Below are 15,076 nucleotides of genomic sequence, written 5' to 3'. Positions count from 1 at the left end.
TCTGACAAATGCAAAAGTCGCACAGTTAATGATATTTATCAGTGCTGGCTGGAGTTAGTCAGAAGGTTTCTATAAAAGTGCAATAAATTCTACATCACATCATTCAGACTGATGCTGTATGATGTTAGTGATAGTTGTGTTACACATTCACCACGACTACTTCACTTGCCTTTTGCTTTGTAGAAATGTATATGACTTATGTTTGTTCAAACTGTAATCTAAAGCCAGACACTGATATTAGTGAACAAGCACAGTGGCAATGATACCCGATTTCTTCTTACAATGTATTTCCATCCAACCTTCAGGTTAGTTTAATCACACATGACATGTTACAGATGTCTTGTCAGACCAAACCAAGTCCATAGACCCTTTGGTGTACAATTTCAATGCTGTAAAACATTTTGATTTATATTCTGGGTGTAAAGATATTTCCAAGATACAAAATAGAAACTTATTGTTGAAGCTTAATTGTCCTGCTTGTGGAAAATTGTTCCCTGTGAGAGAATCTTATTATAGACTAACTAAAACCAGCATCACAGTCCCAAATTCCTTCATTACATATTTAAATACTGAAGTAGCAACAATAACAAATGACCTTGAAATTGAAATTCACTTGAATAAAATAGATAATGTGTGTTTATGGATAATAGCTATTTAAATACCCCAATATGTTAAGGTGGTCCATCACTTTGCAGTGGTGTTATAGATCCAGATATATATTAAATGGATAGCTGCCTTTGGGGAAAGTATTTAAACATTATCTACAGGTACTCAAGCCTGTCATTTTAGGATATATATATGTATATATTGTCATATTATCCAACTCTACAGTAACAGTCATGCAGAGCTAAAAAGTTGGGTGTTACTTCTCATTAGTTTCAGCATTATGAGCAACACTTTACGCATTATACTTGATTTGATGTTGGTTGCCGCCAAGTAAACAGCATCCAAATGTGTTTTGGGCTTTACTCAAATGTATCTCTCGCTTACACGTCCGCACGCAAAATCACAAAAAGTGTATTGTGATAGTTTCTTCTACATATATGGAGTGCAGTGTCACTTGTAGTAAATAATAGTGTTTGCTCGGTCTCCAGGACGAAGTCTGAGTGCCACGGGCTTGACTTTTGCCAGTCCTCAGAGGCTCATAGAGGAAGACATAGAGATCTTATCAGTTTCCTCTAAACATTACTGCTCTGACTGACTGCTCCGGTGCCCTGCATTGTTAGCCTGCCCTTTCCTTGTTAATAGTCCGTGCAGGCAGTGACCACAGACATCAGTGCTGCTGCCAGCTCCACACTTCCTCTGCCACTCCCCCCCCCCCCCCCCCCCCCCCATATCCAACTACCCCTTCCCCTCTTTCTCCCGTTCATCTGTCACCACGCTCAGGTTGTGTAGTCTTCAGCAGCAGAGTTGAACTTAGGCTGGGCTGCCTGCCCGCTCCCATTTGGGCTACAAATCAGGCTGAAGCCAACACACACACACACACACACACACACACACACACACACACACACACACACACACACACACACACACACACACACACACACACACACACACACACACACACACACACACACACACACACACACACACACACACACACACAAACTGTAGGGTAGTGCTTTACCCACACGTGACAGGCTGCTGCTCTGGGACTCTGCCACATGCCACTACTCACAAGCTTGGCAACGCAGCTTGTCTTGGATTTATTTGATGGCTAAAGAGATACTGTTATCAAGAGTGGTAGGGCCGTTATATCGACTTCTTTTTTCTTGTATTTATTTATTTTGAATGTTTCTGCTGCTTCTAGCTGTAGGCCTGGACGGGGGCTGCAGGAAAGTGTTGACTGTGGTGTTATCTAGGTCTGTGAGCGTTGTATACCAAGTGTTTCTGTGTCACTGGAGGATGTGCCAGGAGAAAAGACAGAGGCAGGGAACGGGCCCGAGCAGCCTGTCTGCAAAGCCTGAGCTCTAATTATCAACGGAGGGAGCTGTAGGCATCGAGGGAGAAGGGGGAGAAAGAGAGGCAAGTACATCTAAAAAAAGCGTAATCACACCCCACGGTGCGAGCTGCTGCTACGACACTGATTTAGAAGTAGTGGAATTTCACAAACAGGGTAGACAGATTTTTCTAAACTCGGTTCAGGTGTGTGTATTTTTGCATTTAATTAGATGTTTCTACTTAACATCCATCAGGTCTTTTGTGCTGTTTGTTGTTGTGAGCTGAGCAGAATAAAAATCAACTGATCTGCACTTAACAAACCACAGCTGACAGATCTGGTGATGGTGTTTAATTGTCTGTGTAAATTTTAATTGTTGGTCTTGACAACTGAAAATAAAGCTTTCTTTGTGTATCAACACTAAATACTTAAGTGTGACAAGCTTTTTAAAGAACGCATTATTGATTACTTAAACACATTTCAAGCGTCAGCACAAATATAAGGTAGCAGCTATCTTTGCTACTCAGGAAATCAGCATAGAAAATTAACATGGTTGTTGATGTAAAGACAAATGAATGGCAGACATTGAATTTCATGTTGTTACATCCTGTCAGACCTTGCAGATTACTCAGTAGAGAGCCACACAGTAAACCATGAATGACTGTATCTCTGAGTGTTATACAATATATCTATCTCATCTGTAAGACGTCACCAGCAGCTTTTTGTGCACAATATACGCCCATATGATCAAACAAAACAGCGATAAAGAAAGTTATGGGATCGCATAAACTGTGTTTCAATGCAGCCAAATACACGATGTAATGTTCTCATTTACATATTTATGTTTCTGTTGTCAGGTGTTGGAAATAGTGATGATAGCTCATAAATATCTCCTTAATCAGCAGTCATTAGAATTGCTCTGCACTTAAAATCATTATTTTGTGATAACTGCACCGTTTGACAAAATGAACAAAAAATACAGGTCGATGACAATCGCAGTACAATGAGATGGGCTCGAGTGACATTTAGAGTGAGCTATCACAGAGGAAGTTAGAGGTCGTCCCCCATCTGCTGCCATAGGCGATCAGATGGTTTATCAGCAATCTCTGGTAATAACAATAGGACAATATGAAATACAGGTGATTTCCCAGCTATAATCTCCTGGTGAATCCCCGTACAAAACATACCCAACGCTAAATGATTTAAAATCTTCATTGAATTTAGCTGCTGCTGCAACTTCCCTTGTTTCCAACTTCAGTGTTGAACGGTTGTGTAAATGAAGTGGTAGTGTTGGTGGTAACACTGAGCCCAGTTCCCCTCATGGTCACAAACTAGATTTTAAAGTGATATTTCATTTGCCTTCTCTTTTTGGAAATAAAGTCCCAAACATTCTTTCCCTTTTTTATTGATTTCTTTTTCTTTTTCCTAGTAAATCTTTTGGTCAATAAATGTCTTTTTTCCCAATTGGTTATGTTGAAACATCCATGCCAAACTGTATATTTCTATACTTATCAATTGTAATACCAGTCTTGTATCCTATTATCATATATTCAACATTCAAGTTCAAACTATGAAGGAAGTCTTCATTACCTCAAGAATAATTACTTGCACATATGCTCCTCATGAATTTACATGTGTTTTCATACAGAAATAGATCCCACCACATGGGATGCACTGTAGTCATAAAGGAATATACCATCTATGGTAAAAGCCACATGCTGTACAGCTGCAGGGGTGCTGGCATGTTGTTGTTTTTTTAATTATAATTCAAGCACTAGTGATGGATTGGGAAAGGATGGGTTGGGAAAATGGAATTGTAGTTAATCTAAGCAGTTGTCATCTTAGATACCAAGAACATCAACTCTGCACCAAAATGATCTACTAGATTCATTTAAATTTGCGCTGTTGGACAGTTCTCTGCATTGTCTGCACCTTTGCCTTTTTAGATCCTGCTTTTCTTCAGTCAGACAGGCCTAAATATTCATGAACTGGTGGCTTAGTACATTAGAGGGTGAAGCACAGTTGGTTCAGTGTCAGGGTGGAATAAGTCTGCGGTGTCAATGGGTTCATTACCTATTGATTTTCTAAAAAAATGCTTTTACTGTGACGTGATACTGCAGCATAAAACTGTTGTCTTCTTTGGCATCACGTTGCCCTCATCTATGACGCAAGAGGTATCTTCTCACTTCCTGTTGTGTGTTTTCTGTGTAAATAGAGCCATATTCTCTTAGCAACAGAGACCATATGGTGTGAGCTGTATCGGCAAACAATGTGATTCCTCAATATTGTTAACCTGTTGGGTGTGTGTGAGAATCAAAATTAAGAAACACCCTGTTCCAGGGAAGACAGTCGGAGAGCCTCGGGCAAAAACAGTTATAGACTTTGAACAAATGGGGCATGTGGATTTTATAAACTTTGTCTTTTGTTTTTTCTCTCTGTTCTTTCTACGGTTCCAGTTATCTTCTATTGTTCCAAACTACAATGGAGCTGCCTCTGTCCGCCTATACACCATTCAGACCCGCTCAGTGTCAAAGGTCAAACCCATGTCAGGCATTGATCTGTATCAGTCAGCACGTGTTGACCGACCGTCCTCCCGACCAGAGTTGAACACTGCCTACTAGGGCGGCAACTAAAGACTGTTTTGCTCTTAAAATGTGAAAATCGTGAAATATCTCGATTACTGTTTTGCAAAACCCGACCAATAGTCCACGACCCAAAACTATTCAGTTAGCGGTTGTACGATATGGCGACTTGAGAAAAAAGTCAGTCGTTTCATATTTTTTTCTATATTGTTTATTTTGTTGTGATGCAAATCATACTCTTCACAGTAGCAGTTTTTGTTATTTGGAGTCCGTCCATCTTTTATGTGGATTACACTAATACATAAGTATTCTTCTTCTTGGCTTTTTACTCGGCAAGTTTTTGTTGAACTTACAGTAGAAACGTAATGAATTTAGTTGTCAACTCTCCGCTGCTGTCTTTCTGTCTGCTGCTGCATACACGGAGGACTCAGCCCTGCCCGCACTGAGAAAGAGGAGCGAAGCAACGAGACAGCAAATATATATGACAGCAAAACGCAGCGGAGACCGTCTTTATTTATGTTATTTACCAAATTTATGTGCACTCGTTTCATTTCAGAGAGTCTCTGCTGCGTTTTGCCATTCATTTGTGGTTGCACTACTCTCCTCTGCTCTCTTTCTCCATCGTGGGCGGGGCTGAGTCCTCTGTGTGTGCTGCACACACACAGGAGAAACAGTGAACCAGGTGAAGTACTCAAGCTGATGACAGCTACACTCGTCATGTTGCTACTGTAAATGCAATAAAATCTTCAGGAGTAAAAACCTAAGAAGGGTAATTTAATTTAATCGGATAATTTTGACGATTTAAACAATTACCCAAATAGTTGCAGATTGATTCAGTAGTTGGCAGCTAAATAGTCGTTTCGGCTTAGTTTTGTAGGACTGGTGTCGCTACCAAGAACAGAAATTAATTCAATGATACCGACATTTAAATGCTTTTTAACCAACTCAGAAGAGTGAGGGAGACGGACAGGTCAAGAGAGTTAGTGTGTGTGGATGATGAGTGAGGGGTGAAACTCAAATTTGACCTCCATTTGTATTATTTGATGTGATTCTAAGGTTTATCAGGTTATAAAACTGCTGATACTGAGAAGCAGGGTTTCATCTGGCTGTATGAATGCAAAACACGTGTCCAGTAGGCCCACGCATACACGCGTGTGCTGTCTGAAAGAGATATTATTGACCTCCAGAACAGTCTGAACATCAGCGGCATGTTAAGTGATGTTGGGCCGTTGGTCACACACACACACACACACACACACACACACACACACACACACACACACACACACACACACACACACACACACACACACACACACACACACACACACCAACCAACCTCTATGCAGTCAATGCCGCCAACCTCTGCTTGTGCGGCCAACCTGCTGAGCGGAAGCAGTGTATATCGAACTGCTGTGACATGCAGCCACATGCTGTGTTACTGTGTGTGTGCAGGTTATTAGAGAGTGTGTGTGATCAGCCCGGCCCCTCTTAGTTCCAGATCAATAACGTTCTCCCCCTGGAGGCTTGACGATAACCCAGTCAAAGTGAGAACCTCGATCCAGTCTTCAATGGCATAGCATAACTGAAACACTGCTGACTAGTTAGAAGTTAGATTATATAAAAGTAGAAGCAAGATTATTGTTTACGTTCTTGTAAAACAGAATTGAAAGGGGAATGATGGTAGTTGCAGTTGGCCCACATTTCATATTTTAAAACCTAATCCTGCAAGACGCTTACAGGTTTAGATCTGCACAATAACTGCCCTTCATATGACAGAGGCATGTAACAGTATTTTTATATATTTTTAAACATAATAGCTTTGACTTTGACTTTGTGGGCCCACAGCTAACAGCGGGGATGCTCTCGGTGCGTGTGTACAGTGTAATTAGGTTGCAGACAGTTTGTGTGTATGTGCTAAAGAGGAAAAAGAAGAGGGCACAACTTAATGGACTGTCACATCCCTCACTGCTCAGCTCAACACACTGACCCACTTTGGCTCCCTGACTTTGGTGCATCCGCAACATGCTTTTCAAATATATCAGGTCCTGCCACCGCCAGGCAAAAAACAGCACGCACATGCTCATACAGTGCATGCATTATACAGTGACACAGAGGAAGGAACAAAGACATGCTTTTTATATCCTCCCTTTTTTTTTAAAAACAAAAAAAGATTGCCCAGTGAAAAGGCAGGGCTTTTCATTTTGTACTGTTTTTACATAATTATGAGGTCTGAGTCTTGCTGTGAGCATGAGGCAGACGGACATTTCTGGTGCTCTCACACACAGTGGGAGCAGATTGAGAAGTGAGGCTCGTAGGGCTGTTAGGTGTCAAAGATAGGCCCGCAGTGCTGCAGGCAGGGACTGGCAGGGCTGTCACAACCGTCTCTGTCGCAGCAACACTCTGTAATGCTGACGGTTACACAAATCTCACATGTCTGATCCTTTATTCAGGCTCACTGCATGTGACTTTTGTTTGGTTACACTTTAGGTTCATTTCTGTAAAGGAGCACATAAAGTTTGTTCACACACACACACACACACACACACACACACACACACACACACACACACACACACACACACACACACACACACACACACACACTAATCCTTTGTGTGTGTGTGGTAGCTTGTCACTGGTGTTGGGACAGAGATGTGGTCGTGAGTAAACATGTATACACAAAAGTAAATGAGATTAAGGCTGGAGCAGTCTGGTGTGTGCTGTCTTTCAATGCCAGGTTCTTACAGTGTTACCCTACATAGGACCATCTGTGATGCACTGCCACAGTTTTGTCCAGTCTGTATGATGAAAATGTAATTATTCAACTTGTTTCAAAAAGCTGCACCATGTTTTTACAACTGCTGTCTATAATTGTTCAAGAGGAAGCTGTTGGTAAAGTTTCAAAAGCACTTTAGTGTATTTTGTGTATTATCGACCCATAAAATCAGATTATAACATTCATTCATTTAGATGGGATTAATAATCCAGGAGGATGTGATTTATTAAATACTTGCTGTGCTTCATGGAATTAATTAACTAATTAAGTCAGACTATGTGTGTATTTATTTATGTGTCTCGATGTGTTTGTGAATATCATCTATGTGCAGGCAGGGGGCCAGTTTTTACTCAAATTGATTACTAGCTTTTGTAAAAAAAATCAATCACGTTCAATCTTGTTCCAGCTTCTTTAAATTTTGTACCCACATTTTGATCTGTTGTTACTGGCATGCTGATGCTGTTGCTAGGTTTTTATTTATTTGTGTGGACTGGATAGGCTGTCAAACTAATTCACCCTAAATAAATAAAGTTGTCTGAATCAGAACAGACATTTCTGCGCTAAAACCAGGTTGAGGTGAAAAGGACGGGGACGAGGTGAGCGACACAGGGAGGACAGAGGACATGCAGACTGGAGGTGCTTCAGACCTGTTTTCAGAGCCACTGAGGACAGGAATGTGAAGGGTCAGTGCAAGATGTGGAATGTGTTGTCACATGCACAAATAGGCCTGCATGTGCATGACGACACACAAACACTTGCTAATTCGTATTGTGCCCCTCAGTAACGAGGCCCGTTAGGCAGCCAGCGGCTCCGTGTTGGAGCTGCGCCGCGTGAATGTCAAACAGCAGTCTGGGAGCATGAGGAGAGGGAGGGAGAAATCAGAGAGGGCCTGATTCAACAGCACCTGCTACGCTGTGAAATGAGTCACGTTTAGCTTAACGGCGACACGTCCTCTCCTATGAGCTCCAACATGAGTCAATCCATTTTCTGTCAGTCTTCCTTTCTTATACCTTGCTTCTTCATCTAATTTCTGTTAAATTATCCTGAAGTCTTGTCCTTGTCATGCTGAAACATTTTCATCCTGACGTTCCCTGCCTTTCCCTGTCACTATTCACATGATATTCCTTCAACTGGACATTTAAACGTTCCCCAGACCTGGACCTCAGCGAGTGAAGCATGAGGACTCAACCACGTACAGTTATGTCACCTAACACGACACGTTTCATCTCGACTCACTGTCACAGGTGCACAGATGTTGCCCCAAGCATAGAGGAGGGGCGCTGGTTACTAAGGATTGGATAGGGAGGGCAGTGACTCAGAAGGAGGGGGTGTTGTCTCTCTCAAGTGTTTTGGAAGTTTTATAGCTGGAGGTGTGGGCGTAGTAAGAAGCTGTAACGTTTGAATGTATGCCGGTCCAGGACGGTGGGAAACATGGCTGACAGGCGGCTCAGACAGAGCAAAATGACTAAGATCAGACAAGCAGAAACAGGCTTTTGCCAGGGGATGTTTATACTACTCGGGCTATAGGCAGATCAACACCCCTGCTGTGTGACAATGACACTACAGTGAGCCCGGTCCGTGGAAAAGAAAGCGATCCGCTGTTTGCACTGTTACCTTTGGTGTACAGAGAGATGTTATTTCTCCATTCCCGGTTCAAATGTGTGTTGTTCCTCAGCGCTGTTTAAACCTAACTCAAGTTGAAGCTGTGGGACGGTGTTTTCTTGGTCAGATGTGATCTTTGAAAGAATGTTGAGACGTATGTCAGCAAAGGTTTAAAGTTTACTTTGCTTAGTGGGAAATCTTAATCCACTGTTTGTTCTGCTCTTGAGCTTTGTACCCCTATCCACCATGATAACAACCTGGAGCGGATGAGAAGATCTTAACCCCTACCTGATGGCAAAAGGCCAACTACTGTCTGCCAGCATGAGCATGCAGCATTTGTCCCACACAGTCCAACACACAGGCTATTATCCCTGAGAGTGGTGAGACACCTACTGGCAAATATGAGTCATGTCATCAGACTTAGTGGAAGCTGGCTGTTGGTGTATTGGAATCCTAAACACTTAAATCGTGAGAATTTAAGTCCGTTTTTGCTACTAATTAATTAATTAAAATATGAGCCGAACTAAAGTTGTTAAATGGTTATTTGTTTGTATGGTAGATTATTGTATTACTCAAAAGCCAAACCAGCACCCTTACCTTGTTTGGACCAGCATAGGACGTGCTCTGGCTTGTCTGTGTGCACCTGTCCTGGCTGACAATGCCATTAAAGTTTGTTCAAAACAGATCCAACATTACAATCAGAGCTTGAAAGATGTGGAGTTTCAGACACAATAGAAATTAGTGCACTTTGGATTCAGGTGAGCAACAAGTCCACATAAGTATTAATGCTGTAACCTTTGGCAGTGCAGTTGAGATATAAAGTTGCTCTCTGGTAATGTTAAGCTTGATTCAAACTGTCTCCCTCATTGTTTTCAGCAGTGAGCTCAAGATGATAAGAACAGTGGCTACACGTCTTGTCATTGTATTGAGTGATGATTTGTTATACTAATCAGATGAGCCATTTGATTTTTTGTCTGTGTGTATGTCACTGGTGGATATGTGGGTTTTCCTCATGTTCTGAAGAATAACGCTGTCTTCTTCTCTGTCTCTCTCTCCCCTTTTTTTTTCTCTTCTCTGTTGTTCTTTTCACTTTCACCTAGACAGCAGCAGGCTAACCTCACCTCCAGCACTATGCGCATCTGACACACAACTGGTAAGTATGGCCTTGTCTGTGCATGGACAGCTTGTTTTGTTGAATGGTGGTTGCATAGACTGACTTATAAAAGTTTCAATAGCAAATGTAGCTTATTTTGTTAGATGTACAGCAATGTACAACTATAATGTTTTTACAGACTGACTTAGAGTAGAGTTATAGATTGTGTTGATTTACACGTGTATTTTGTGTGTTTCTTTTCAACTGAAGGGGTACTTGTTTACAGTTATTACAGCCACTACAGCCATTACAGGGCCACAAGGGCAAGACATACATATGTATTGGAGCAGGAAGGTAATTGCAGATGTATGACTCTGTAAACAACAGACAGACTGGCTATTGCTTCCCGTGCAGTTATGCGCTGCTGTCAAACATTATGAGGGACGTTGACATGATGTAGTAGTGTTAGTTTTTGGCTCCGCAGTCTGCCACTGTGGAAGGCGGCTGATGGTTCTTAGAGCACAAGCCATTTCAGCTCGAGCCTTGAGGCGGGCCAAAAAGACACGCATACACAAAGAAGCCTGCATTGTCGATTGCACGAGGCATGCTTTTGCCGGCCTTCGGTATTTTAAGCAGGTCCTTATTTTTCATTAATGTCTCTCAGAATAGTCTCCGAGGTGTTTTCAGTCTTAGCCGGAGAGGATTACACAGAAATATTAAAATATAATATAAATAAAGAAATCGTACATGCATGAAATTTCAATCTGTCTATAAAAGAAGTCGACTGGCTGTCCGGCCTTACGTTAATGTTGCATAAGATCATGAAATGCTTGAATAATCTGCTGCTGTTTTTTCCACCTCTTCACAACGATGTATGTAAACGTGGATGTTTACTTGATTGATCTTTATCCAGCTACCATTACGTAAGACTTGGTGAGCTGTGAGGAAAAATGTCTGCGGTAATGATGAAAGACAATAAAAATGCAACTTGCGCCACATTGATCCTCATGCCAAATCATTTCATTATAATAATAAATGACAATGTTAAAATGTGATGGAATAATTGACGTAACTTATCAGGAAAAATGCCAAACATTTGCTAGTTAAAACTTTCAGTGCATTTGTGTTTTTGACATTTTGAAGACGGCAGGCAATTTCAAGAGATCGCTTTCGGCTCTGGTAGCATGTGTTGTGCAGTTCTTACTCACATTTATTTATTTGCTTGAATTCATTGTATGTTACTGTCTGTAGCATGAACGGCCTACATGAGGTGCCAGTACTGAGATTCTCAGTCCACTAATCCACTTAACAAAATACTTGTCAGTCAGATCAGTATTGAGAAGAAGACTTACCAGTGCACATGTGAGTAAACTTGGCTTGGCCGTGAGAGTCTCTGGTATATTTCAGGATGTACATTTACAGCTCTGCTAAACATCTGACAAAAGAAAAAGAGACAAATCTTCAGTGTGTTTGGTAGTTAAGCATGGTCTGGAGTGTCGCTGAGTGGCAGTAGGTTATACTCTTGTGTCGGGTGTAAGCTGTTTAGTGTTGTGGCTCCTACTGACAGCTGCTTTCTCCAAACCCCTTTCCCAGATCTCTTCCTGATACTCAGCCTAAGCTCCTTCTGTTCTGTCCTCTCTCGTGTGTAGTAAATGACAGGCTGTGAAAGTGTGCGTCTGTACGGCCTGCACAGGCCTGCTGGGACAGTAACTGGACCTGTCAACGCTTTCACTTCCATCTCAAGTTCAATCAACACAACTTATTTTCTTGGAGTCAATTCAGAAGTATAATAGAATGAATCCAAGAATACTAAAATCATTTTAATTCAGCCAGTAGGTGGTGCTGCTGCTACAAGCTGAGGGATCAACCTGCTCTGTATGCAGGTGATAATGATCAAGAACGTTTACTCATATTTTTTTTTGTGCGTGTGTCTTCCAGAAGGCCGGGCGGGCTTTGCTGCAGCTGAGGATGATGAATGGTCTCCTGCGCTAAAGCTGGATGGTGTGGGAATGATGGAACTCCCTAATGGCCAATCAAGCATCACCACCATTGCAACAGTCTCTGAGGTGAGGCCACGCCCACTCGTCAGATCTCTCCTCACTCTTTTCAAAATTCAAGTGCTTGGCTGCTTGCTGCTCCATCTCTCAACACACAGAGTTTAAATATATGATTTTTTTTTTTCTCACTGAAATATTGAGTCAATTGAATCATCTTGTTCTTTACAGCACAGCCTTCAACTTTTGTTTCTGTTACTTTATCTCACTTGTTGCTTTATACTATTATATAGTAACTGGGTGTGTTTGTCTCATTCCAGAGGAGCAGCAGCTCAGAGTCTCTCAGTGATAAAGGCTCTTCAGAGCTGAAGAAGAGCTTCGATGCCGTTGTGTTCGATGTGCTGAAGGTCACTCCTGAAGAATATGCAGTAAGTGTAGTTTGTGTGTGTTTCTTATCTGGGTAGTAATTTCATTAAAAGTAGGCAAACACACACCAAAGTCTTTGTAAGGCGCTGGTACTAATAGCAGAACTCAGACAGGAAAAACAGGAAAAAGTACTGCACACTCAGCTTCTTTTTTTAGTTCTTTTAATCACAGAGTGTCTGGTTAACCTGTATGCATGAGTTTAAAAAAATTAAATGTTCAGTAAGCACAAATGTGATGTGCTGACTTGGGACAGGAGGAGATGGGATGAAAGAAGAAGAAATGGGGTCAGAGTCTGCATCAGTAATAATTCATGTTTGTGAGATTTCCCCTGCCTGGCTGTGCTCAAACTTTTCATGGCACCACTGAACAAACAGGAGTCACGTTTCTGTTAAATTAGTGTTACTGTGTTTCGGGGAATAATGCTGCTCAGGATTTTCCCACAATTTTTCAAATTAAACTTTTTTTCCCCCTCTTATTTTTTGATATTTTTTCATTTTTATGCCCGATTTAGCCACAAGAGGGCACTCTCTATCTTCTTTGTCTTTAAGCATTTTCATTTGACATCTCCACTTAGTGCATATCAAGTTATTTATTGTGCTATGAGATAAAACGTCTTTTTTGTGGATTTTTACATTTGAAGGATGATATTTGTTACCTGTGCAATATATGTATTCCACATACATGGTGAAAAATGATATTTTGTCAGTGTGATAAGATTTTTAACATAGCAGTTCCAACAGGTGTTGTATTTGTCTCCTCCAGGGCCAGATCACACTTATGGATGCTCCTGTGTTCAAAGCCATCCAGCCAGAGGTGAGCTGCCTTTCAGTTTGTACACAGATCACTTTCAAACACATTATCTTTTGTTGATTTAGGAGTGTCTAAAATTGTATGTGACGCAGTCTGAAAGATGGATCATCACATCTGAAATTACCCAACAAGAAAACACAGAGTTAAACAGAAATTATACATCATAATATGAATATGTATATTTAATGATTTAATCTCTCCATCTGCTGTCTTGCTGTGGTTGATATCCCCTTACCATGCTGAGCAGCAGCTGTGATCAGAGGTGCCACACAGAGAGCTGCATATCACAGCTATGTAGAAAAATGATATCTACGTCTCAGTCCATTTATTCAGTGAGGCTGTTTTCTCTTTCTGGACTGTTAGGTCTGTCCTGACACCAGTCATGGATAACCTGTGTTTTAGGTTGGCCGCTGTGGGCTTATAAAAGCAGCATATAGACCACAGCTCGCTGCTGTGTGGTATTGTCTGACTCCTGCTATTGCTCATGTGCAACACTTGCTAGCCTCAGTCTCAGCTACCAGTGCGCGCACACACACACACACACACACACACACACACACACACACACACACACACACACACACACACACACACACACTCCTCTGGCAAAGCCTGGCCTTATCATTCCTTGAACCACGTCTTGATTCGATTTTAATAACAACGACACAAACAATTGTAGTAAAGTGATGTCTGAGTTATGGAAAGGACTAGAGATGAAATATTCCTTTAATGCTTTTCTTACCACTGTTGCTGTTTCTTCCCTGGGGGGGAGACTCATTGACGTTGTCTGGACTCCAGCCCGATCATCTTAACTCCACTGGGCCAGGTTCATGTAGAGGCTATTGAAGGATCTGTAAATGCAAGCTTGCTCCCGTGTTCAGTCTGGCTTAACAGATCGACTGAGTGAGGTTTATATGCCTAATGAATGTCTTTGCTTGTAAGTCTAATGCTGCAAGTTAACAAAATATTGGTTTGGGCTGAAGATTTAAAAGTTCAGGTGGGTGGATATTCGGTTTCACTTGTTGCTTGAAGACAGTGAGATTTGTGAGGGGACGGAGAAAGAAAGAAAGTTTGGAAAGGTGTTTTGCGACCACACCGACCCGAACGAGGGGGCGTGCTGACAAGCAGAGGCCGCAGTCTTGGAGGGAGAGAGGGAGCAGAGTGTACAGTATGCACAATGACCCAGCAGCATCCTGGCAGGGACAAAGTGGGTTAGAGAAGCTTTTCCTGCTCTCGCTGTGCTTTTGTCTCAGAGCACTCACTAAAAAAAAAAAAAAGAAGCGCCGACTGCTATGACTGAATTGAACTCAACTAGAGTTTCCACTGCTGTCAGTCTCCTTGCCCTCTCGCAGACACATGATGGGAAAAGCAGGTGTGCGTGTGTGTGTGTGCATGTGTTGGTGCACTACTGTTGTTTCACTCTGTTCACTACCTGAATAGGAAAATATTAAATAACTTGGTTGAATCCTTGAGTTGTGCAATAATGTTTTTACTGACATACAGCCCATTTTTGCCTTATTTGACACCCTTTAAATGCCATCACACAGCACTGAAATACACATGAACACACATTGATAATTGAGCAACAGTTATTTGGAGTTAACTGAGTTAAAAGGCACATTATGAGGTATTTAGTGTCATCTTCTTTCAGATGAAGAAGAGAGTGAAAAGAAGGCTAAAAGTGTGTGTGTTAGTTTCCATGATGTGATGGGTTGTAATGCTCATTTAATAAAATAGATGCGAGGGTGATGACTTTTTGGTTGGAAATGATATCTCCAGGAGATTTGCATGCATTACCGGTCTCTGACACGTCCAGATGTTCTTCAGAATGTTTCAAATTGACATGTT

General features: G+C 41.6%; 1 protein-coding gene across 1 annotated transcript in view; it reads left to right on the top strand.

The window, feature by feature from the left end:
* Positions 1-15,076, top strand: part of ralgps2 (Ral GEF with PH domain and SH3 binding motif 2) — a 72,703-nt gene that overhangs the window by 12,191 nt on the left and 45,436 nt on the right. The window contains exons 2-5 of the mRNA XM_062424922.1: positions 10,010-10,058; positions 11,937-12,064; positions 12,313-12,420; positions 13,181-13,231. Of these exons, the coding sequence (XP_062280906.1) occupies positions 12,008-12,064; positions 12,313-12,420; positions 13,181-13,231 (216 nt within the window). The 5' untranslated portion in view covers positions 10,010-10,058; positions 11,937-12,007. The remainder of the gene's footprint in view (positions 1-10,009; positions 10,059-11,936; positions 12,065-12,312; positions 12,421-13,180; positions 13,232-15,076) is intronic.

Source organism: Scomber scombrus, chromosome 8, assembly GCF_963691925.1.
Source record: "Scomber scombrus chromosome 8, fScoSco1.1, whole genome shotgun sequence".
NCBI classification, from domain to species: domain Eukaryota; kingdom Metazoa; phylum Chordata; class Actinopteri; order Scombriformes; family Scombridae; genus Scomber; species Scomber scombrus.
The sequence above is the reverse complement of the archived record's forward strand: the minus strand, read 5'-3'. Positions and strand labels throughout refer to the sequence as shown.